The sequence below is a fragment of the Physella acuta genome, unplaced genomic scaffold (genome assembly GCF_028476545.2).
Source record: "Physella acuta isolate Inbredline_101_S28 unplaced genomic scaffold, ASM2847654v3 ptg000240l, whole genome shotgun sequence".
Lineage (NCBI taxonomy): Eukaryota > Metazoa > Mollusca > Gastropoda > Physidae > Physella > Physella acuta.
Genome location: NW_026731759.1, coordinates 292,014 through 315,658, shown reverse-complemented (window position 1 = coordinate 315,658; position 23,645 = coordinate 292,014). Strand labels below are relative to the sequence as shown.

The window sequence follows — 23,645 nt, the reverse complement described above, 5'->3', positions numbered from 1 at the left end:
TAAAGATGGCTGGGCGAAGTGTTAACCACACTACAAACTCTTATTTCATTTGCTCCATGGATTGTCCGGTTTGGAAAGGGAACTTTACTTGCATTACTATGTAGCAAATTGTAGAGTGGCAAAACCACATTGTGATGAAAGCTTCTGTGACAGGTTTTAGCTAACATTGCTTTTGGAGAAATGGATTTCAGCCCTATAAATCTAGAATATCTATATTCTGAGTTTATTTATTGTATTTTCAACAAAGTGCATCTTGATCTAACCTGTTCGAAAATCATTTTATCATTTCTCACATCACAGATGACAATATGGTCACTCCACCATATTTTCCATATTGTTGTTTAAGGTAAGAAATTATGTAATGTGCAGATTTATTTACATTGTAATATGTGTCTCTTTAATTATGGCTTCAATTAATAATTATTAAGCAAACTATCTGCAACAGTTGAGTTTCCATACCTCTCTAGAATATAGATCTACTTAATATATACACATACTATACTATATAGTATATACAGTGTACTTAGCAGAGAGAATCTTGTGACCAAAAAAAATTTCTTTAAAAAAAAATTAAATCTGAAATATATATTAAACATTTCATAGTTGTGGCCTTTAATTTTTATATAGATTCTAGTAGTATAGGCTAACTACTACTAGATCCAATAAGGCTGAGTACTGAGTAATGAAATAGTCACATAGTTATGTATGTTGTTATAGTGAGTCACTGTGAGTAAGGAGCCTTAGGAGCGCGTTATTATACTTTATAAATTATAAAGTAAGATCTGACTATAGGCTATATCCCATAGCTAGATACCAGATCTGTGCATAATTATCAACAACTTGAATAAAAATAAAACACTTGGGCTACGCTTCCATCACAGGTAGGGCAAGTTTTATTCTTTTAAAAACACCAACATTAACAAAACCGAAGAAAAAACCCCATAGGAAGGTTGGCATCAATAAACAAAAGTCACATGACCGGAAATCTTCAACAACTATGGAAGTTGAGGATAGACGAGAAATGGATAGGAAGTGATAGCTTCTGTGTAGTTCCGAGTATTTACTTTGGATTTACTAATTATTTCAACTACAATATCTTTACCAACAAAATGTATTACAAATGAAAAGGTAAACTTTGCATTAGTATTAAAATGCAAATACCAAATTCCCCCAAAACAACCCAACATCTTAAAAAAAGTCCAGCAGCCTAGCTACTCCAGCAAGCACTTCACTTTTTTAAAAACTTAAAAAAACTCACGGAGTTCGTCCACAGTACCAAACTCACTGTCTTAATCCTAGAATTTAGATATAGATCTAGATCTAAATTCTTGTCTAGATCTAGGAAATCTAGCGATATAGGCCTACAACTAGTTAATGAGTTTTCAGTTATAATAGAGCCTAAATCATAGATTTGTTGATGTTAGTGTTAGACGTCTAGAAAGTAGAATCTAAACTAGATACATCTAGAATCTAGTCTAGAAGAAATCTAGATCTAGATTCTAGATGTACTCAGTTAGTTAATAAGCTAGTACTAGATCTAGTAGTACTAGAGTTAGTAAGTAGAGTAAAGATCTAGATTTAGATCTAAATTCTAGGTTTAGTGAATGATGAGTGTTCCATAATGAAAAGGATTAGCCTAATAATCCTAATGACTCAAAAATACTTTTTATTTAAAAAAAAAGGGCGTTAGTTTGCATTAGATCTATGACTTAACTTAAATATTAGGTAATACACCCTAATTACTAATTAATTACTAACCACCATGAAACTAGTTTGAGATTTAATAAACAACCTAACAGTGCACACATATTTTCGTTACAGTCTGTTAATTATAACTATATGGCTTAATTCAAGCTAAAAGAATTTTTAATTAGTCTACTTTAGTCTACTAACATAATGATTGGAAAATTCATCATAGGCTTCTTATAGGCCTAGTCATAAAAGTATATTTCTATGTGAACCTTCTAGGCTCATAGTTGAGGCTGGCTGTTCAGTTTTTAATGCTACTTTTACAGAAAGCCTGTGTTTCATAATATAAATAAAAAAGCTGAAAATTAAGAATAACATCTTTTTCTAAATAGCCTCACATTAAAATAAAAAATTAGCAGTGTTTTAATTCAACCCTGTATGTATCTCACATACTGGCCGTAAAAAATAAATAAAATTGAAACCTTAAATCGGGTACAAACATTATTAGTTTCAGAGGAAATTTCTGTTTAGTGGCTAGGAGATATAGAATTCTTCTAAGGCAGTTATCCAGGTTTTCAGTGCATTCTGATGGCACTCAGAAAGATTTGACTTCATATAATGGTGATGATTCCAGATCTGATGATATCTTGGACTATCTTTATAGTCAAATCATCTGAGTTATTGCCACTGCATTTTGTATTTGTCAAGTTGGCTCCCCTCATTTCACTGATTGGTTTGAGCAAAATGATAACATCTGTAATCTTTTTCTTTCAGAATCTAAACTTAAGCTTTTGACATAGATAAATATGATATTTAGAGAGAAAAGAAATCCAAGAAGATATTGGTAGCCAACCTACCCTGATGCTGAAACCTTTGACAAAGCTTCTACCAGACACTACCCTTGATCTGACCATCCTCAGATCAACATTTATTTTAGCAGTCAGAAAAGGACATATACTCAACACAAACACAAAACATATTCCACTACATACAAAAACTTGACACGGCACAATACCACACAACCTTGATTATTTGGAGGTGGTAGTGTTCTGTCTCCATCCATAATACAGATACTTCGGTTAATCTTTAGGTAAATTGTGCTGCATTAAAATCAATCATCCTGAAAGCACATTTTTCAATACAATGGCTCCCCTCTACCCACTCTTTGTGCTCCTTTCTTTCCACAGCCATCTCAATACATACACACACACTCCCATCTATAAACACCTTGCATCACTTACAAAGCAACCTTTATACACAAAATGATACAGTACAAAACAGTTACACTCCCATCTATAAAAACCTTGCCTCACTTACAAAGCAACCTATATACACAAAATGATACAGTACAAAACAATTAAAATGCAATACAATCTAATATAGTACCATATAACACAATTTACTACTTTGTCACACTGGGTAATTGATTTGAAATGTATTGTAATACACATTTCTTATTAGCACCTATTCAGTTGCATCATGAACTCTCTATTAATCTACAAGGCATACAACTTTAAAGTGACTATCAAACTTCCTCTGGTGATGTCTATTAGAGTGCCAAACAGGAGCTCACCATTTGGTTTAGACATTAAGATTTCCATTCCTGATTTTTATATGTGGTTATATATAGTAGGGTTTTATATAGTGTAGTAGCTAACTTTTTCATTAGTCTGATTCTGCTTATCATTTATGAATAAAGATAGTTATTCTTGATTTCTGTCATAATAACATTATAACAACTGCTATGGGTAACTGCTTGTAGTACTATTTCTAAAAAGGCTGAAGAAAAAAAAAACAATCTGCCTATCAAATTCACAGAAATATGTATTTAGGGGTCATCCATAAATGACGTCACGCTTTTTTTGACGATTTTTACCTCCTCCCCTCCGTCACACTTCGTCACAAAAAGCCAGACCCCCCCCCCCCCCTAAAATGACGTCACACCTCAACCTACAACCCCCCTCAAAATTGCAGTTGAATTTTTTTTAAACATTGATATTTTTCCAAAATCTTGTCTAAACTATTACAATTTATTAAAACAGTTATCTAAAACGCGAAATAACGTCTAAAATTCGTTTTCTAACATTGCTTTTTTATAATGCAAAAATGTGACGTCGCAACATCTGACCCCCCCCCCCCCCTCCCCCTCATCACACATCGTCACAAAATTACGGACCCCCCCTCCCCCCTACGAGTGTGACGTCATTTATGGATGACCCCTTAGGCAAGTTGTTTAATATCCTGAGAAGATGGGTGGTAGTTATTTAGTGACATAGTAGAGTAGGATTTTTGATCGATAGTTTAAGGGGAGCATAATCTTAAAACAATAGTTTCAATTAGTGTAACAAATCATTATAGGTACTTGAATTACAAAGTTTATAGTCTAGTTAAGTCTTAAGTGGGTTGCTTCACCAGTCCTTGTTTGTGTTAGGTAAAATAGTTCTAGATTCATATAGAAGGTTTAAGCTATTTCTTTTTTATATCCTGGAAAAACTGGAACATGTTTTTTAGAGTTTAGAAGCTTATTTTGTTTTGACATTATAATTGCTATTTTGCTCATGTAGACTACGTAAGCAATATATGTAATATTTTACTTACGTATTAAATTTTTGCATAAATTTAGAACAATATGTGCAAAGTGTTTTCTGCTTAAAAAGTTATATCATGTATGATTTTTAGGTGTTTACTGATGTAGATGACACACAACAAACAGCAGGAAATGTGGAATATTCTCAGCATATTTCTTCTTTTACTGCTCATCAGTGATGGTAAGTTCTTTCTTTTAGATTTGTACACACAGAGGAGTGATTGCATTGGTAGTTCTGTAAACAATCTTTTAACTTCCTGATAGAGTCTTTAGCTGTGGGCTGTATACATGTACAGGTGAACATAGATGTATGGTCCATTAACCACACAGTAAAACTGTATGATGTATGGTCCATTAACCACACAGTAAAACTGTATGATGTATAACCCAACATGCCATAGCACAAGTGCTTGGTGCTGTGTGCCAGCATATAACCCAACATGCCATAGCACAAGTGCTTGGTGCTGTGTGCCAGCATATAACCCAACATGCCATAGCACAAGTGCTTGGTGCTGTGTGCCAGCATATAACCCAACATGCCATAGCACAAGTGCTTGGTGCTGTGTGCCAGCATATAACCCAACATGCCATAGAACAAGTGCTGTGTGCCAGCATATAACCCAACATGCCATAGCACAAGTGCTTGGTGCTGTGTGGCAGCATATAACCCAACATGCCATAGCACAAGTGCTTGGTGCTGTGTGGCAGCATATAACCCAACAAGCACTAGTGCTGGTGTTGGTGCTATGTGCCAGTATATGAGCCAACCTTGTAGTGCATGTTGACTGCTCCTGTACATGAACCTTGAAATCCCCGCCTTAAAACGTGTCCAGGCACGCGAGCCGTCATGTATGTGAGCGTCATGTACTCGCCTGCTGATGTTGTATAAAAACTGTATGTTTACATTAGCCCGCCTAAGCCCGGGTGGTTGAAGCTCAGATAAACACCCTGCCTGTCTCCTGTATCTGCATAGAGACAATACTATTGTCTTGATGAACTTGAGTTAGTTAGCTAAATAATAAAGAAAGGCGCCTAGTCCAAAAGACATGCACATCGTATTGACAAAAATCTTTACTTCAAAGTCAAGTATAATGTAGCTGTGTTTTTTTTTTTTACTTAGCTTAGTGCTGTTTTTTCTTTTGTACGGTAGGCCTATTCATATTATGGTAAAGTATGAAATGGAAGGCATTTAATGGAATGACCTTATTAATGAAAGAAGAAGCATAAAGAACAAAATACGTTATGGACAGGGGTGGAATGGATGTGTACAAGACCCCCAGAAAAAAGGGACCGCCTACTTCAGATTGAAATTTTCATTGTGCGTTTCTCCCTATCAAATAGAATTTTACAATTTGGCACGAAGGAATGGAAATGGTAAAATGGAGAAATAACAAATGTTTACAAAAATTTAAAGCTCTAATCGTCCTATTACAGCACCGTTCCTGGGGGCCAATATCATATGGACCCACCCTGCGGGTATGTCCACCTCTGGCCATAGATATGTTTATATTTTAGTAGTTTCGATGGCTGGGGTTGGTCCTAGCAATGTTTTATGGTCAAAGGAAATGTAGTATTAAGTTGTGTAAGAAACGGGTGGATTCAAATGTTCCTGCGTTATAAATCGATTATTTTTGTAGTAGAGACTATAGTGATGTTAGCAGGAGATTTTGTGAATGCTCTTTTGAAGCTACACATTACTAGTTATAGTGCAAACCAGTTCATCCCACCAGAAAAGCTTGGATTTATTTCCCGGTCTAGAGTCCGTGGTACATACTTGAGCTCACCCGAGTTGGGAAAAGCAACGACAATTAGGGATAATGCCGATCATATCATCCCTTCATGTTGTTAAAGAAACGTAATACTTGGCGAGAACTGAGCAGTAGTGTGTGTAGTATGTGTATTGTATGTTCAGGAATGTCTTCAACATGCCTTGTGATACTCCGTTAGAGTTGCTTCAAAGTACCTTTTTGGTCGTAAATGCCAATCTGCTATCCGTTTCGTAACAACGACTGTCGCAATTTGAGGGTCGCTGCGCCACTTGTCGCAGCCTGAGTTAAGGACCCGCACAATGTCCCCACAGAGACAGGAATACATTCACTGTCAACGTGTAGTATCATTTGTATGTGTGTGTGTGCTTACACTTATTAGATATTCCATTGTCTCTTATTTTCATTTGCATGCTCAATGTTCTAGTAGTACAAAAGGTCATGCACTCCCTAACCTATCATTTCCACCACCGACTTCTTTATGTCAACAGATCTTAATAACATTTAGGCCACACTGTATGCATGTATGGGCCTCACAGATTTCCTTAAGGCACTCACAAGACATCGTTGTTACCGTGGTTTCTCAGTCTCTTGGTGTTTAGTGTGAGCCAACAAAGAGCTTGGCGTCACTATTTTCTCTCTAGCTCCCCTCTAGTCAAGGCCTTGAAAGAACACCGTCCTAATAATGCGAATAACGGAATAAGATTATTGTACACATTGCCGGAGTCCTTGTCTGACATGTTATAGAAGGCTTAGGCAATATATGACACACGATTGATTCAGTACCCTGCAATAATCGTGAGATCTTCGATAATTGTTCATACCCTGATTAAAATAGCAAATTGACACTCGCCAAGTCATGCATTTATGTTTGAACATTCCTATAGGAATAAAGAATGAAACGCCGATTAGCTTTTCAGTAAAAATAATTATCGAACAGATCACGTTTGGTTATTGCGTTTTTACCCACTATTTCTCTGAGGTGTTCTTTAATTTTTACACAGCGCTGTCTGTCTGACCCACCAAACAAATGCATTAGTGTATTCAAACAAATGTATAACGTGTTACATCAACCTTTTGTTCCTGTACCAAGTCGTCAGCCGACAAAAAGATTTGAGCCCGGCTCAGCATCGATTAGCGAGATAGAAGTTTCTTGGTGCAGCGATCAATGGGGCAACTCATTCAAGCCACTGTCGTGTGAAACTATTCTAGTCGACCCGTTGCCAGGTGGGGGGGGGGGGGGGGCATTGTTAGAGAACACAATCAAGGTGACACATCTAACACAACCAAGGTGGCACATCAAACACAATCAAGTTGAAACATCTAACACAACCAAAGTGGCACATCGAACACAATAATTACAGATTTGTTCCAATTGTTCTAAAGATTTCTTAATGCTCGACATGTTATCGAAAATACATTCTTAAAATTGTCACTTAAAAATCTGCATCCGATGTATTGTTTGACTAGTGAAGTTTATGGCGTCACTATAGAACATAATTATTATCTCATTATCTCATATAATTGCAGCATTCAACATTTCATTAGCTAAAACATGAGACCTGGATACATAAATCTAGTCAACGCGTCACCAGCCATTATGTGGACAGTAAACACGACTTTTATTTAATACACGTTTTATTCTATTCATGAATGTTTACTATTGGCAGCGTAAACGAAGCTTGGCTAGTAAAAGTTCACGGATTGTACTATAATATGAACTATAAATAACTGTTTAAAAACCCCATGTAAATAAACCACCCATGGTTAAATCACATGTGATCAGACCCACGCTGTTGTCAAAGTTTTCGTGGTAAAACACTCATGGTGTCAAGCAACCTGTCAGCTATTTCTCTTGTCGCATTTTTTGTGTGTGTATGTTTCTGTATGTGTATATTTCTGTTTGCGCTTATGTGCGGAAATTTCTATTTGCGTATTTTTCTATTTGCTCAATTTTTTTATTTGCGCATTTTTCTGTGTTCGCAATTTTTCCTTTGTGCTTTTTTTTTAATGCTCCATTTTCCCTTGCGCATTTTTCTGGTCACCCATTTTCGAGCGAACACGCATACAAGGTCGTATGGTACAGCGTTTGACTACTAATCTGAAAGTCTCTAGGTCGGATCCCGAGTAAGACACCCATTAATCCACTCATGGGTAGCTGATCCACGTTACTAATAACGTTAGAGAAAGTAAATGCTACTAGATATAGTGCTGACCACACTATGTCTTAATATTCTAAGGTCACTGAAACAGATGAACCCTACTTCACCTGTCCCATGGACCGTCAGGTTCGAAAGAGTGCGTTACTTTAATTACATAACTGTTTGGCATTTAATTAATTTAATAGAAGTCTAGGCAAAATACAAACACCATTTATGTTGTACTTGTCGGCCATTTCAGGCATTCTACAGAATTACTGATCCCGCACTTCGCCGATAATATTGTATAGACCCCATTTTTTTCGGTGTGAGAACCAAATCACTGTACTTAAAAATAGCTTTAACATCTAACATTCAGCGTTTATTTTTAGTCGGTGTGTGGTTTTGTGTGTGCTCACGGCAGTGGCAGCTATACTATATTGTTGTCATATAAAGATCATGTTGCAATTTACTGTATTATTATACACAGAGCTGCAGCTATACTATATTGTCACATATGAACAAACACATGTCTACTTTAGTCTATGGCTGTATGTATGCACGGCTTCTCGTGTCTAGCCCACCACTCCGCCCTTTCATGGCCGTTTAGAATCTCTTCCATCATAGAAATTCAACTGATTTGATTATTGATTTCCTGCATGTACATCTAAAGCCGGTGGGAGGGTAGGGCTGCGGTGGGACCTGTTGTGGAATGGGCTCAACGCTCAAGTTCATGTGCTTGTTGACGGGATTCACACCGCCATTGCCTGAACCAGCTACTTTCTCCCGTCCATTGGGTCACCATGTCTACTTTCTCCCGTCCATTGGGTCACCATGTCTACTTTCTCCCGTCCATTGGGTCACCATGTCTCTCTACTTTCTCCCGTCCATTGGGTCACCATGTCTACTTTCTCCCGTCCATTGGGTCACCATGTCTACTTTCCCCAGTCCATTGGGTCACCATGTCTCTCTACTTTCTCCCGTCCATTGGGTCACCATGTCTACTTTCTCCCGTCCATTGGGTCACCATGTCTACTTTCTCCCGTCCATTGGGTCACCATGTCTACTTTCTCCCGTCCATTGGGTCACCATGTCTCTCTACTTTCTCCCGTCCATTGGGTCACCATGTCTACTTTCTCCCCTCCATTGGGTCACCATGTCTACTTTCTCCCGTCCATTGGGTCACCATGTCTACTTTCTCCCGTCCATTGGGTCACCATGTCTATTTTCTCCCGTCCATTGGGTCACCATGTCTCTCTACTTTCTCCCGTCCATTGGGTCACCATGTCTTTCTCCCGTCCATTGGGTCACCATGTCTCTCTACTTTCTCCCGTCCATTGAGTCACCATGTCTCTCTACCTTCTCCCGTCCATTGGGTCACCATGTCTACTTACTCCCGTCCATTGGGTCACTATGTCTCTCTACTTTCTCCCGTCCATTGGGTCACCATGTCTTTCTCCCGTCCATTGGGTCACCATGTCTATTTTCTCCCGTCCATTGGGTCACCATGTCTCTCTACTTTCTCCCGTCCATTGGGTCACCATGTTTTTCTCCCGTCCATTGGGTCACCATGTCTCTCTACTTTCTCCCGTCCATTGAGTCACCATGTCTCTCTACCTTCTCCCGTCCATTGGGTCACCATGTCTACTTTCTCCCGTCCATTGGGTCACTATGTCTCTCTACTTTCTCCCGTCCATTGGGTCACCATGTCTACTTTCTCCCGTCCATTGGGTCACCATGTCTACTTTCTCCCGTCCATTGGGTCACCATGTCTACTTTCTCCCGTCCATTGGGTCACCATGTCTACTTTCTCCCGTCCATTGGGTCACCATGTCTACTTTCTCCCGTCCATTGGGTCACCATGTCTCTCTATTTTCTCCCGTCCATAGGGTCACCATGTCTACTTTCTCGCGTCCATTGGGTCACCATGTCTACTTTCTCCCGTCCATTGGGTCACCATGTCTACTTTCTCCCGTCCATTGGGTCACCATGTCTCTCTATTTTCTCCCGTCCATAGGGTCACCATGTCTACTTTCTCCCGTCCATTGGGTCACCATGTCTCTCTACTTTCTCCCGTCCATTGGGTCACCATGTCTCTCTACTTTCTCCCGTCCATTGGGTCACCATGTCTACTTTCTCCCGTCCATTGGGTCACCATGTCTACTTTCTCCCGTCCATTGGGTTACCATGTCTCTCTATTTTCTCCCGTCCATTGGGTCACTATGTCTCTCTACTTTCTCCCGTCCATTGGGTCACCATGTCTACTTTCTCCCGTCCATTGGGTCACCATGTCTACTTTCTCCCGTCCATTGGGTCACCATGTCTACTTTCTCCCGTCCATTGGGTCACCATGTCTACTTTCTCCCGTCCATTGGGTCACCATGTCTCTCTACTTTCTCCCGTCCATTGGGTCACCATGTCTACTTTCTCGCGTCCATTGGGTCACCATGTCTACTTTCTCCCGTCCATTGGGTCACCATGTCTACTTTCTCCCGTCCATTGGGTCACCATGTCTCTCTATTTTCTCCCGTCCATAGGGTCACCATGTCTACTTTCTCCCGTCCATTGGGTCACCATGTCTCTCTACTTTCTCCCGTCCATTGGGTCACCATGTCTCTCTACTTTCTCCCGTCCATTGGGTCACCATGTCTACTTTCTCCCGTCCATTGGGTCACCATGTCTACTTTCTCCCGTCCATTGGGTTACCATGTCTCTCTATTTTCTCCCGTCCATAGTGTCACCATGTCTACTTTCTCCCGTCCATTGGGTCACCATGTCTCTCTACTTTCTCCCGTCCATTGGGTCACCATGTCTACTTTCTCCCGTCCATTGGGTCACCATGTCTACTTTCTCCCGTCCATTGGGTCACCATGTCTACTTTCTCCCGTCCATTGGGTCACCATGTATCTCTACTTTCTCCCGTCCATTGGGTCACCATGTCTACTTTCTCCCGTCCATTGGGTCACCATGTATCTCTACTTTCTCCCGTCCATTGGGTCACCATGTCTACTTTCTCCCGTCCATTGGGTCACCATGTCTACTTTCTCCCGTCCATTGGGTCACCATGTCTCTCTACTTTCTCCCGTCCATAAGGTCACCATGTCTACTTTCTCCCGTCCATTGGGTCACCATGTCTCTCTACTTTTTCCCGTCCGTAGGGTCACCATGTCTACTTTCTCCCGTCCATAGGGTCACCATGTCTACTTTCTCCCGTCCATTGGGTCACCATGTCTCTCTACTTTCTCCCGTCCATAAGGTCACCATGTCTACTTTCTCCCGTCCATTGGGTCACCATGTCTCTCTACTTTCTCCCGTCCATAGGGTCACCATGTCTACTTTCTCCCGTCCATTGGGTCACCATGTCTACTTTCTCCCGTCCATTGGGTCACCATGTCTCTCTACTTTCTCCCGTCCATTGGGTCACCATGTCTCTCTACTTTCTCCCGTCCATTGGGTCACCATGTCTACTTTCTCCCGTCCATTGGGTCACCATGTCTCTCTACTTTCTCCCGTCCATTGGGTCACCATGTCTACTTTCTCCCGTCCATTGGGTCACCATGTCTTGCTGTTCTATCTGGTGTGTGGGCTGGCCATCCAGTGGTCAAGCTCCACAACACATGACTCACGCCTGATAAGGCCCACACGGAACCCCCCGCCATCGATTGACACGGCGTATACTGTAAGGATATGATCAGATGTTGGGGCCAGGCAATATTTAATACCAGGCCTTCAAACATCGGATGGACGGCGTATACTGTAAGGATATGATCAGATGTTGGGGCCAGCCAATATTTAATACCAGGCCTTCAAACATCGGATAGCGTGTGGCACACCAGCCTGATGGTAGGAAACTATTTGCCGCGTTAATGGGCTCGTCGGTACAGGGATAGTGGTCGGGTTTAGATTAGGTTCGTCGGTACGTGGATAATGGTCGGGTTTAGGGTCGTCGGTACGTGGATAATGGTCGGGTTTAGGGTCGTCGGTACGTGGATAATGGTCGGGTTTAGGGACGTCGGTACATGGATAATGGTCGGGTTTAGATTAGGGTCGTCGGTACGTGGATAATGGTCGGGTTTAGATTAGGGACGTAGGTACGTGGATACTGGTCGGGTTTAGGGACGTCGGTACGTGGATAATGGTCGGGTTTAGGGACGTCGGTACATGGATAATGGTCGGGTTTAGATTAGGGTCGTCGGTACGTGGATAATGGTCGGGTTTAGGGTCGTCGGTACGTGGATAATGGTCGGGTTTAGGGTCGTCGGTACGTGGATAATGGTCGGGTTTAGGGTCGTCGGTACGTGGATAATGGTCGGGTTTAGATTAGGTCGTCGGTACGTGGATAATGGTCGGGTTTAGGGTCGTCGGTACGTGGATAATGGTCGGGTTTAGATTAGGTCGTCGGTACGTGGATAATGGTCGGGTTTAGATTAGGGTCGTCGGTACGTGGATAATGGTCGGGTTTAGGGTCGTCGGTACGTGGATAATGGTCGGGTTTAGGGTCGTCGGTACGTGGATAATGGTCGGGTTTAGGGTCGTCGGTACGTGGATAGTGGTCGGGTTTAGATTAGGGTCGTCGGTACGTGGATAATGGTCGGGTTTAGGGTCGTCGGTACGTGGATAATGGTCGGGTTTAGATTAGGGTCGTCGGTACGTGGATAATGGTCGGGTTTAGGGTCGTCGGTACGTGGATAATGGTCGGGTTTAGGGTCGTCGGTACGTGGATAATGGTCGGGTTTAGATTAGGGTCGTCGGTACGTGGATAGTGGTCGGGTTTAGATTAGGGTCGTCGGTACGTGGATAATGGTCGGGTTAAGCTTAGGGTCGTCGGTACGTGGATAATGGTCGGGTTTAGGGTCGTCGGTACGTGGATAATGGTCGGGTTTAGGGACGTCGGTACGTGGATAATGGTCGGGTTTAGGGTCGTCGGTACGTGGATAATGGTCGGGTTTAGGGTCGTCGGTACGTGGATAGTGGTCGGGTTTAGATTAGGGTCGTCGGTACGTGGATAATGGTCGGGTTTAGGGTCGTCGGTACGTGGATAATGGTCGGGTTTAGATTAGGGTCGTCGGTACGTGGATAATGGTCGGGTTTAGGGTCGTCGGTACGTGGATAATGGTCGGGTTTAGATTAGGGTCGTCGGTACGTGGATAATGGTCGGGTTTAGGGTCGTCGGTACGTGGATAATGGTCGGGTTTAGGGTCGTCGGTACGTGGATAATGGTCGGGTTTAGATTAGGGACGTCGGTACGTGGATAATGGTCGGGTTTAGATTAGGGTCGTCGGTACGTGGATAATGGTCGGGTTTAGATTAGGGACGTCGGTACGTGGATAATGGTCGGGTTTAGGGTCGTCGGTACGTGGATAATAGTCGGGTTTAGATTAGGGTCGTCGGTACGTGGATACTGGTCGGGTTTAGATTAGGGTCGTCGGTACGTGGATAATGGTCGGGTTTAGGGTCGTCGGTACGTGGATAATGGTCGGGTTTAGGGACGTCGGTACGTGGATAATGGTCGGGTTTAGATTAGGGTCGTCGGTACGTGGATACTGGTCGGGTTTAGATTAGGGACGTCGGTACGTGGATAATGGTCGGGTTTAGGGTCGTCGGTACGTGGATAATGGTCGGGTTTAGATTAGGGTCGTCGGTACGTGGATAATGGTCGGGTTTAGATTAGGGACGTCGGTACGTGGATAATGGTCGGGTTTAGGGTCGTCGGTACGTGGATAATGGTCGGGTTTAGATTAGGGTCGTCGGTACGTGGATAATGGTCGGGTTTAGATTAGGGACGTCGGTACATGGATAATGGTCGGGTTTAGATTAGGGACGTCGGTACGTGGATAATGGTCGGGTTTAGGGTCGTCGGTACGTGGATAATGGTCGGGTTTAGGGTCGTCGGTACGTGGATAATGGTCGGGTTTAGGGTCGTCGGTACGTGGATAATGGTCGGGTTTAGGGTCGTCGGTACGTGGATAGTGGTCGGGTTTAGATTAGGGTCGTCGGTACGTGGATAATGGTCGGGTTTAGATTAGGGTCGTCGGTACGTGGATAATGGTCGGGTTTAGGGTCGTCGGTACGTGGATAATGGTCGGGTTTAGCTTAGGGTCGTCGGTACGTGGATAATGGTCGGGTTTAGATTAGGGTCGTCGGTACGTGGATAGTGGTCGGGTTTAGGGTCGTCGGTATGTGGATAATGGTCGGGTTTAGGGTCGTCGGTACGTGGATAATGGTCGGGTTTAGATTAGGGTCGTCGGTACGTGGATAATGGTCGGGTTTAGATTAGGGTCGTCGGTACATGGATAATGTTCGGGTTTAGATTAGGGTCGTCGGTACGTGGATAATGGTCGGGTTTAGGTTAGGGTCGTCGGTACGTGGATAATGGTCGGGTTTAGATTAGGGTCGTCGGTACGTGGATAATGGTCGGGTTTAGATTAGGGTCGTCGGTACGTGGATAATGGTCGGGTTTAGATTAGGGTCGTCGGTACGTGGATAATGGTCGGGTTTAGATTAGGGTCGTCGGTACGTGGATAATGGTTGGGTTTAGATTAGGGACGTCGGTACGTGGATAATGGTCGGGTTAAGATTAGGGACGTCGGTACGTGGATAATGGTCGGGTTTAGGGTCGTCGGTACGTGGATAATAGTCGGGTTTAGTTTAGGGTCGTCGGTACGTGGATAATGGTCGGGTTTAGATTAGGGTCGTCGGTACGTGGATAATGGTCGGGTTTAGATTAGGGACGTAGGTACGTGGATAATGGTCGGGTTTAGATTAGGGTCGTCGGTACGTGGATAATGGTCGGGTTAAGATTAGGGTCGTCGGTACTGTGATCGTGGTCGGTTTAGCTTAAGGTGACATTAGTGGCGATGGTCTTACTGTTGTGCCGCTCACAGAAAACGTTGAACCTGTTATGTGTCGAGCAGGAAAAAAGCACGAAGCGACATTGCTAACTTAGCAAAATACAGCCGAGGTAATTGATGTATCAAAGTTGCACCCGTACACTGTCATCGTATTGAAGTGCGAGTGATATGGATTGACCAGGCTAGGATACACGTCTCTACTTTAGCGCCTGTTTTATTAGCTTTGTGTTTAATCGAGACGTTTATTCCTCGGCTCCCGCCCTCTCCAGCACACAAAGCAATGAATGGTCAAGGCCTATCGATCTCCTCCACTGGCTCATCCAGATTCTCGTCTTCGTTCTTTGTTTGCTCTCTCTCTTTATTTCTTTCATCCTTCTCTCCATCTCCACTCTTCCTTTAGTTTGTGGACATCTTTTCACTCCTTTAACTTTGTTTTCCCTTCAAACATTGATGTTTGATAACTTGTGTTAACTATAACCCCTCCTCCCATTAAAAAAAAAATGGAAGTAACTTATAACTGTTTTCTCTACTCTTTTTCCCCTAAATAATTTAGAGTAAAACCAAATTAAAAAAAAACCCATAACAAGCAATAGTTAACATTTGTCTCCTCCAGCTCAAATTATACAACAAGCTTGTAACCCTTGATTTCAAAAGTATACTGTTGAATAATTTGCTTATTCAGTAAAACTTTAGTTACAACAAAAAAACAAAACCAAAGCAGTAATGCATTTAACCAGAGAAAACCATACATCAGCACTGGTATCAGTGGCGTCACTCGGTCATGTGGGTGTCACCAGTTGTGGAATCTCATGGTGTCACCCCGCCCTATTTTTTGTCTCAGTAAATTTTGCAGTTGGTGTCACACCCCTGTTAAAAGCTTTAAAGTGTTTACATTTAATACTAATGATGTTTATCTATAGTCAGATGTTAATACAGCTGGGTGTAACATTGCTTTCAATATAGTTTGCATGTTTACTTTATAGTGGTAGAAACCTCAGATTTTGTCCCAGGTCACGTAATCCCTCCACCTTTCTCATAAAATTATGTTTAATATGATTGAATAAAATTACCCAACATGATTTCAGTTGCTGCCAACACGCTGGACAAGAAAGTGGGAGAAAATGCTTCCATTGTTTGTCCAGAAGTGAAGCCAGGACAGAAGTTCCAGAATGTGACATGGTATAAAGACAAAGCTCAACTGGCATTCATTGACTCAGCACGTACCCCACCCCTAATGTCAGACAGTCGGGTAAGATTGGCTCCTGGTTTTTTTACATTTTTATTTATTAGCTTTTAATTTATTTTGACTGGCTGAGTTTATTAAATACATATCTTTTAAAAATTTTCTAACAGATTTCCTTTACGACGGATGGATTTTTCCGAATGGATATTTCAAATCTTATAAAGCAAGACGCAGGTGTTTATGATTGTCAGCTGTATGTCAGTGATGATAGCGAGGTACAGACATTGGAAACTAAACAAACAACACTTACTGTTGTAGGTGAGTAATTTATTATTGTAACTTAGCCTTAGAGTCTACCAGTGGTACAGGCCAGTGGTAAAGTATTGTAGTACATGTTGATTTGTTCTCGCTCTAAACTACACTTAAACTGCTGTGTGTAGCTTGAGCTACACTGTGTGTGGTTTTAGATTATTTGAGGTCCCTACTGACACTACACAATGTAAACCATTTTTGAAGTGATAAGCACAACCTCATATTGGTGGGTTCACATGGCCTAGTGGTAGAGCAAATGAGTGCTAACCCAAAAGTATTGGGTTCAGTTCCTGGGGTCAAGCCTGAGTTTACCCATTTAGGTGACTACCACAAGTTGGGGCAAGTTAAGGAGAATGTTTTAATGCGGACAGAAAAAATTTGCCATCTTCTTTATCTATTGTTAGGCATACTCTGCTACCTTCATTTGCTTCAATCAATCATTTTGTACCATGCATTTTAGGGGATTTAATAATTTTAACCATAATTAATTGGATGCGTTCACAACCTTTCTAATAAATGTTGAATATAAATGAAATCATGTAGTACAAACCCCAACAGGTTTGTAAGGTGGTCTAATGTGCCGTGCCACATGACCAGGATGTCTGCTATGTAGCTGTGTATAACTCTCTATATTTCTATTTCTTGTGCAGCAATCAAGCCAGTTACTAAAGTCTATGCCCAGTCCAGACAAGCAACTGTTTCTTGGAGTATTTCAAATGAAAATCCAATACAACATTTTTATCTGTCCTTTGGGTATGTTTCTAGATCTGGTGTTATGTTTGAAATATGATACCAGAGTTCTTTAACTATAGTTTTTAAAACTGTATTTTGTTTTTACACTTTTTTAACCAAGAAATACAACCTGGTACATGTTTTAAAAAATATTTGAATACATTTATAAACTTAATTGAAGAATTAAGCTCTGTAATGTAGTTCTGTGTTCTATTTGAGCTCTTTTAACCACAGAACGTGTGACTCTGCTGATGGTGCTTCTGAAAAAAAGGTCCCAGCTAGCCAGAGTGAAGCAACTTTTGAAAGCCTTCAGCCAAACACCTGCTATAAGTTAGCAGTCCAGGCTGAGTACAGCTCAGGCCGCAGTGAACGCAGTGTAGAAGAATTTAAGACACTAGAAGAAGGTAAGATTTAGAAGCTGATTTGTTCCATTATTCTATTGAATTGTCAGCTGAAATAAGTACTTGTACAGCCATTAGAGAATGTATCTATCTTTACAACCAAACCTTATACGTGTAAATGATTGGACAGGTATCATATGACCAAGGACTTGGCTGATCTGTTGCATTTTGTTTCTGATTTAATTTACATTTTTCAATGGATTTTTACAAAGAAGGAGTTTGACTCGATATTGTTAATACATTTTTTATTTTTTAAAACTGTTAAATACACAATTCCACAATGATTGTACATAAAAATGCTTATATTTTTCTTAAACTTGCCAGCCAAGTTAGATGATAATAGTAAGTAATTGTTTGTATGTTGTTTTATTTTTTTATTTTACTGCTCTAGTCTAGTCTTGAATTGTGCAGTTAAATCTGTTCTTTCAAACTCCATCTAGAAGGCCAAAAGCCTTAATATAATATTCCCTTTTTGTTTAGCTTAAATATCTGATTGATTTAGTAAATTCAAATAAAAAATAATTTGATATATACATTTCTTGTCCCTGCGTGGCTTAATGCAAAAACCAAAGCTTCTCTAAAGTCACACCCTTTATAAGCTTTTTTACACACAAAAAAAGACCCATTATTAAATAATTAATTTTTAACCTGAATTTGAATTTAAAAAGAAATACCATCGTAATAATTATGACATAAATAATAAAACCTTATTTTTTTAGTGGTTACCACTAGTATTGTTGTAGCCTTGTGTTTCATTAATTCAATTTTAAACTCACTTTTTAAAAAGCAATTAACTTCATAACACTCGATCTGTTAGTGGGGTTTTAACATGTTTATTTAACTAACTAAAAACTTGCTAGAAGTTAAAAAATATTTTGCTTTCTACCCAAATCTAGTATCTTGAAAAATACACTATTCACACACCAAATCTTTGGGTAGTGTAGTTGTACTACACAGTAAACAGTAGGCTGTAGATTGCATGAGTTGCTGCCCTGTTTCTGTCAAGACTCATTGAATGGCTTGGTTTGATAGTCATGTCATTAATACCTATTGAGAGTCACATCCAACTTTGTTTCAGTGATCATCATTCTTTTGTTAACTATTGTGACTAGAAATGACCAATTATTTGACCCTGTTGCTTGCCATTGAAGTGCTGCGTATGGGTAATGATAATTTTGTGTTGAATGGTCTGTAGAAAAATCCCTGGTTCAGGATATTGACTTGCCTTTATTAACCAAGAAACAACGATACAGAAAATGATGTTTTAATAATATATTAAAAATTTTTAAATACAGAAGCTAGTTAGCACATTATTTTTTCTCTAGAAAACTGATTCAGTGAAAGGAAAGAAGAAAATAGGCATATTTATTTTAAAAAAACATTGGTTGATTTATCTTGAAGAGTTGACTTTTTTATTATTTCTAACTAATTTCGTAATTGTTTTTCTTAACTTTAAAAAATAGTGTTCACCTTCTAAAAGCATGAAGTAAAGTGATTAGATTAGTTAATTTTAAAATTTTACTTTTTCTCCTTGATTTAAGACAAGCATTTTTCCTGTAAAGATAAGATTTGAGAGTGTAAATGTCTGTGTTTATTTCAGCTACTGAGGCTCCCAATGTTACTATTTACTGTAAGTGAATGTGTAAAGAAGTTGTGCCAAAGTTTATTTAAAAGCTTTGTCAATGAGAGCATTTTGTTGTTTCACCCTGGTTATGTCCCCTCACATTCAATTCAGTCCTTGTTTTAAATGTTATCTCCCTTCAATGGATGTTTCATTTAAGTGTAAAACTTTGTTTATTTGTCTTGTGTACTTACAAGTTAACTACTGACCCCATGTTACATCTTTTAGATGGTAACATATAAAAAAAATTGATTGTTATTATTAGCATAATTCATTATCTTTAAATGTCATGAATTTTTGCTGTCAGCATTTTAATATCAACCTTACCAACAATAATTACCATGACAAAAATTATTGAATGTTGCTTCTTCAGCAAAAGTTGTAGAATATGTAGATTTAGAATGGTCATAACGATTTAACTAAAATATCTGCACATAGAGATTACAAATATCTGAAAGATTCCAATGAATTTAGTTTGTCCAATAAACATACACTAAGGGGTCATCCATAAATGACGTCACCCTTTTTTTTGACAATTTTTACCTCCCCCCCCCCCCTCCCCTCAGTCACACGTCGTCACAAAAAGCCAGACCCCCCTCCCCTAAAATGATGTCACACCTCAACCTACAACCCCCCTAAAAATTGCAGTTGAATTTTTTTAAAACATCGATATTTTTCTAAAATCTTTTCTAAACTATTACAATTTATTAAAACAGTTATCTAAAACGCGAAATAACGTCTAAAATTCGTTTTCTAACATTGCTTTTTTATAATGCAAAAGTGTGACGTCGCAACATCTGAACCCCCCCCCCCCTCATCACACATCGTCTCAAAATTACGGACCCCCCCTGCCCCCTACGAGTGTGACGTCATTTATGGATGACCCCTAAGGATATGAATTGTTGCATGTATTATTTAATGTTCCTTGTGATGTATTTATGTTCAGATTGTAGGGCTTGCTGGAAAATGTTTGACTGAAATCAGATGTTGTTTTTATAATTGTAAATCTGTTTTAGCATCATATTACAATGTTTAGCTAAATTAATGTGTCATTGTGTCTGGTTTTAAGGGACCATCCACAATGTTCAGCTAAGTTTATGATTCATTGTGTATGATTGAAAATATATGAACAGGTAAAGTTAATGATATTTCTTGGATACTTTATTAAATCCACAATTCATGTCAGGAAAATGATCACAAACTTTTTGTTCCAACCACTTCACCAGTGAACTTTAAAACTGTACATTGTTTTTTGACACATTCTAACATTCTATTCAGTTAGGGGGGGGGGGGGGGTATAGGCCTTGATCTATTTTATTTTTGCTGTGGTTACACATGCACACAGTAAGTCATCATATAGACATTTTTATATGTTAATGTTTCCTACCTAATAACATAAGGCTAGTTGTATCTCCCATTACATGCCTGGCTCATCATTCTCATTTTAAAATGTTTGTACACTCCCTTTAGCTTGAAGGTAAAATGCTAGTTAAGGCTTTAACATTTATTGCCAAGATAAAATTATTCGATTTCTTTATTGATTATATTTTGTAAATGTTGTTGGTTTGTTTTTATTTTCATATACAGATTGGATAGATTTTTTTTCATTTATATATATGTTTCAAATTCTTTTGTTAAAATTTAAAGTTTTTCATTGGCTCTTTTTAAAAATTTAGCAGGTTTAATTAATTTAGCTGAAATCTTAAATTCACATAAAATTTCCAAACAATATGTTTGTTTTACCACAAAATATGTATTCAAATTATGTTAGTATTTAACTTCTTAAAGTGTGAATTTAATCAGTAATTAATATCATTATTTTAATTTTAAAAGTATATATTGTTTTGAAATGATTATTTGTAAACAATGTATTAAAATTAGAGTTATATGTTGTATCCTGCTATATTTGTAATACAGATTTGCTTGTGCCACATGGTTGCAAGTATAATTGTAAGAAAGAACTCTGTGTATTAAAATAAAAATAAAAGACTCTCAAATTTCTCTCTCTAGCGCCAAGTGCTCCACCCAGCAACTTGAAGTATGATAATCTCTCCAGCACTGAGATCAAGTTAAACTGGCAGCCACCACCCAAAGACCAGCTCAATGGTGACCTAGAGGGCTACATCATTAAATATGGCACAAACCCAGCCAACATGACCACCCTTGAGGTCCCTGCCCAACAAAATGTGAGGGGAAAACCATTTCTACACATATTTGTTAGCTTTAGTATGATTTTACCATTTTAAAATCACATGTTGTTATGTATTATTGCAAAACAAGCTTGATGGCAAAAATGAGCCAGTAATTTTAAAAATGTGCAACTGTTTACAATTTGTTTAGGCTCACACCATCACAGGACTAAGGCCCTACACCATGTATGATGTCATGTGACTTTATTTTTGTTTAGGCTCACACCATCACAGGACTAAGGCCCTACACCATGTATGATGTGATGTGACTTTATTTTTGTTTAGGCTCACACCATCACAGGACTAAGACCCTACACCATGTATGATGTGAAGATCTCAGCTAAAAACAAGGCAGGTTCTGGACCAGAGCTGGCAGAGAGTATTTTAACCAATGAAGGAAGTAAGTCTTATCATTAGTATCATATGCTCCTGTTGGTTGCCAGAACAATTAGAAGTTGGAGATTGTTACATGAGGATGACAAATATATAAAAATTGTCTTTAAAAGTGTAAAAAAACTAACTAAAATTGTTTGAATCCCACTTTGCTGGTGGTTGTTTGAATCATACTTTGCTGGTAGTTGCACAGTGGCAGAAATGAAATTAAAAGAATAATTCTTTTCCTGTATAGACAAAAGACTAATATACAAATGTAGACAGATTTTGTGATTGAATTTCTATTACTTTTTTCTTAGTGATATTTTACTACTAGTACTTGAATGTTGGACTTGCTTCCAATGTTGGTGAATGTGATCTGAAAGTGTTGAACCATTTCAGTTCCTGGCGTGCCACGTGTCACACACATCACCAAAAGGAAGGCCACATCTTTTGTGGTGCACTGGCAGCCACCTACTGAGATCAATGGCGTGCTGGTCAGCTACGAGCTGCAGTGGATCAATGTGCACACATCTGAGACCAAGACCAGGACAATCAAGGGCCACATCATGATTCCCATGATAGCTTGTATCCAGGATCTCAGTAAGTTGATGGACAGTCATGGGTGGGTGGGTGGGTGGACAGTCACGGGTGGGTGGGTGGACAGTCACGGGTGGTTGAGGGTCATGGGTGGTTGAGGGTCATGAGTGGGTGGACAGTCATGGGTGGGTGAGTGGGTGGACAGTCATGGGTGGGTGGACAGTCATGGGTGGGTGGACAGTCATGGGTGGGTGGGTGGGTGGACAGTCATGGGTGGGTGGGTGGGTGGACAGTCGTGGGTGGGTGGGTGGACAGTCGTCGGTGGGTGGGTGGACAGTCGTCGGTGGGTGGACAGTCGTCGGTGGATGGGTGGACAGTCATGGGTGGGTGGACAGTCGTCGGTGGGTGGGTGGACAGTCATGGGTGGGTGGACAGTCATGGGTGGGTGGACAGTCGTCGGTGGGTGGGTGGACAGTCATGGGTGGGTGGGTGGACAGTCGTCAGTGGGTGGGTGGACAGTCGTCAGTGGGTGGGTGGGTGGACAGTCATCGGTGGGTGGGTGGGTGGACAGTCATGGGTGGGTGGGTGGGTGGACAGTCATGGGTGGGTGGGTGGGTGGACAGTCGTGGGTGGGTGGGTGGACAGTCGTCAGTGGGTGGGTGGACAGTCATCGGTGGGTGGGTGGACAGTCATCGGTGGGTGGGTGGACAGTCATCGGTGGGTGGGTGGACAGTCATCGGTGGGTGGACAGTCATGGGTGGGTGGACAGTCATGGGTGTAAGACAATCTTAACATGACTTAAACAATGTTTTATGTATGAAACCAAATTGCTTTACACAGACAAGTTCTGTTTCTTTCAGTTCCCTAGACTGACAACTTCTGTTGTACAAGTTCTGTCAAGTGTTGACTTGTTGTTTCTTTCAGTTCCCTACACAGACTACGCTGTACATGTAGCCGCAGCAACCAACGCAGGCCAGGGAAATTTTAGCAACACTTTACCAGCGCTGACTGAGGTTGCAGGTTGGTTCAGCTCGTCAAATAACCATCCACTGTATCTAATCACATAACCATCCACTGTATCTAATCACATAACCATCCACTTTATCTAGTCACATAACCATCACTTTTATATAATCACATAACCATCCACTTTATCTAATCACATAACCATCCACTTTATCTAATCACATAACCATCCACTTTATCTAATCACATAACCATCCACTTTATCTAATCACATAACCATCCACTTTATCTAATCACA

The 23,645-nt window shown here is 40.4% G+C and overlaps 1 protein-coding gene across 4 annotated transcripts in view; it reads left to right on the top strand.

The window, feature by feature from the left end:
- Nucleotides 1-992: 992 nt before the first annotated feature.
- LOC131938264 (tyrosine-protein phosphatase 99A) overlaps nucleotides 993-23,645 on the top strand; it is a 45,588-nt gene continuing 22,935 nt past the window's right edge. For 2 of the 4 annotated variants that reach the window (XM_059296217.1, XM_059296215.1), the window contains exons 1-12: nucleotides 993-1,128; nucleotides 4,369-4,457; nucleotides 16,117-16,280; nucleotides 16,385-16,532; nucleotides 17,177-17,279; nucleotides 17,493-17,662; nucleotides 17,984-18,001; nucleotides 19,260-19,289; nucleotides 21,291-21,466; nucleotides 21,755-21,869; nucleotides 22,244-22,444; nucleotides 23,306-23,401. In XM_059296217.1, the coding sequence (XP_059152200.1) occupies nucleotides 4,385-4,457; nucleotides 16,117-16,280; nucleotides 16,385-16,532; nucleotides 17,177-17,279; nucleotides 17,493-17,662; nucleotides 17,984-18,001; nucleotides 19,260-19,289; nucleotides 21,291-21,466; nucleotides 21,755-21,869; nucleotides 22,244-22,444; nucleotides 23,306-23,401 (1,294 nt within the window). In that variant the 5' untranslated portion in view covers nucleotides 993-1,128; nucleotides 4,369-4,384. The remainder of the gene's footprint in view (nucleotides 1,129-4,368; nucleotides 4,458-16,116; nucleotides 16,281-16,384; nucleotides 16,533-17,176; nucleotides 17,280-17,492; nucleotides 17,663-17,983; nucleotides 18,002-19,259; nucleotides 19,290-21,290; nucleotides 21,467-21,754; nucleotides 21,870-22,243; nucleotides 22,445-23,305; nucleotides 23,402-23,645) is intronic. The other 2 variants (XM_059296216.1, XM_059296218.1) reach the window with 2 other exon arrangements.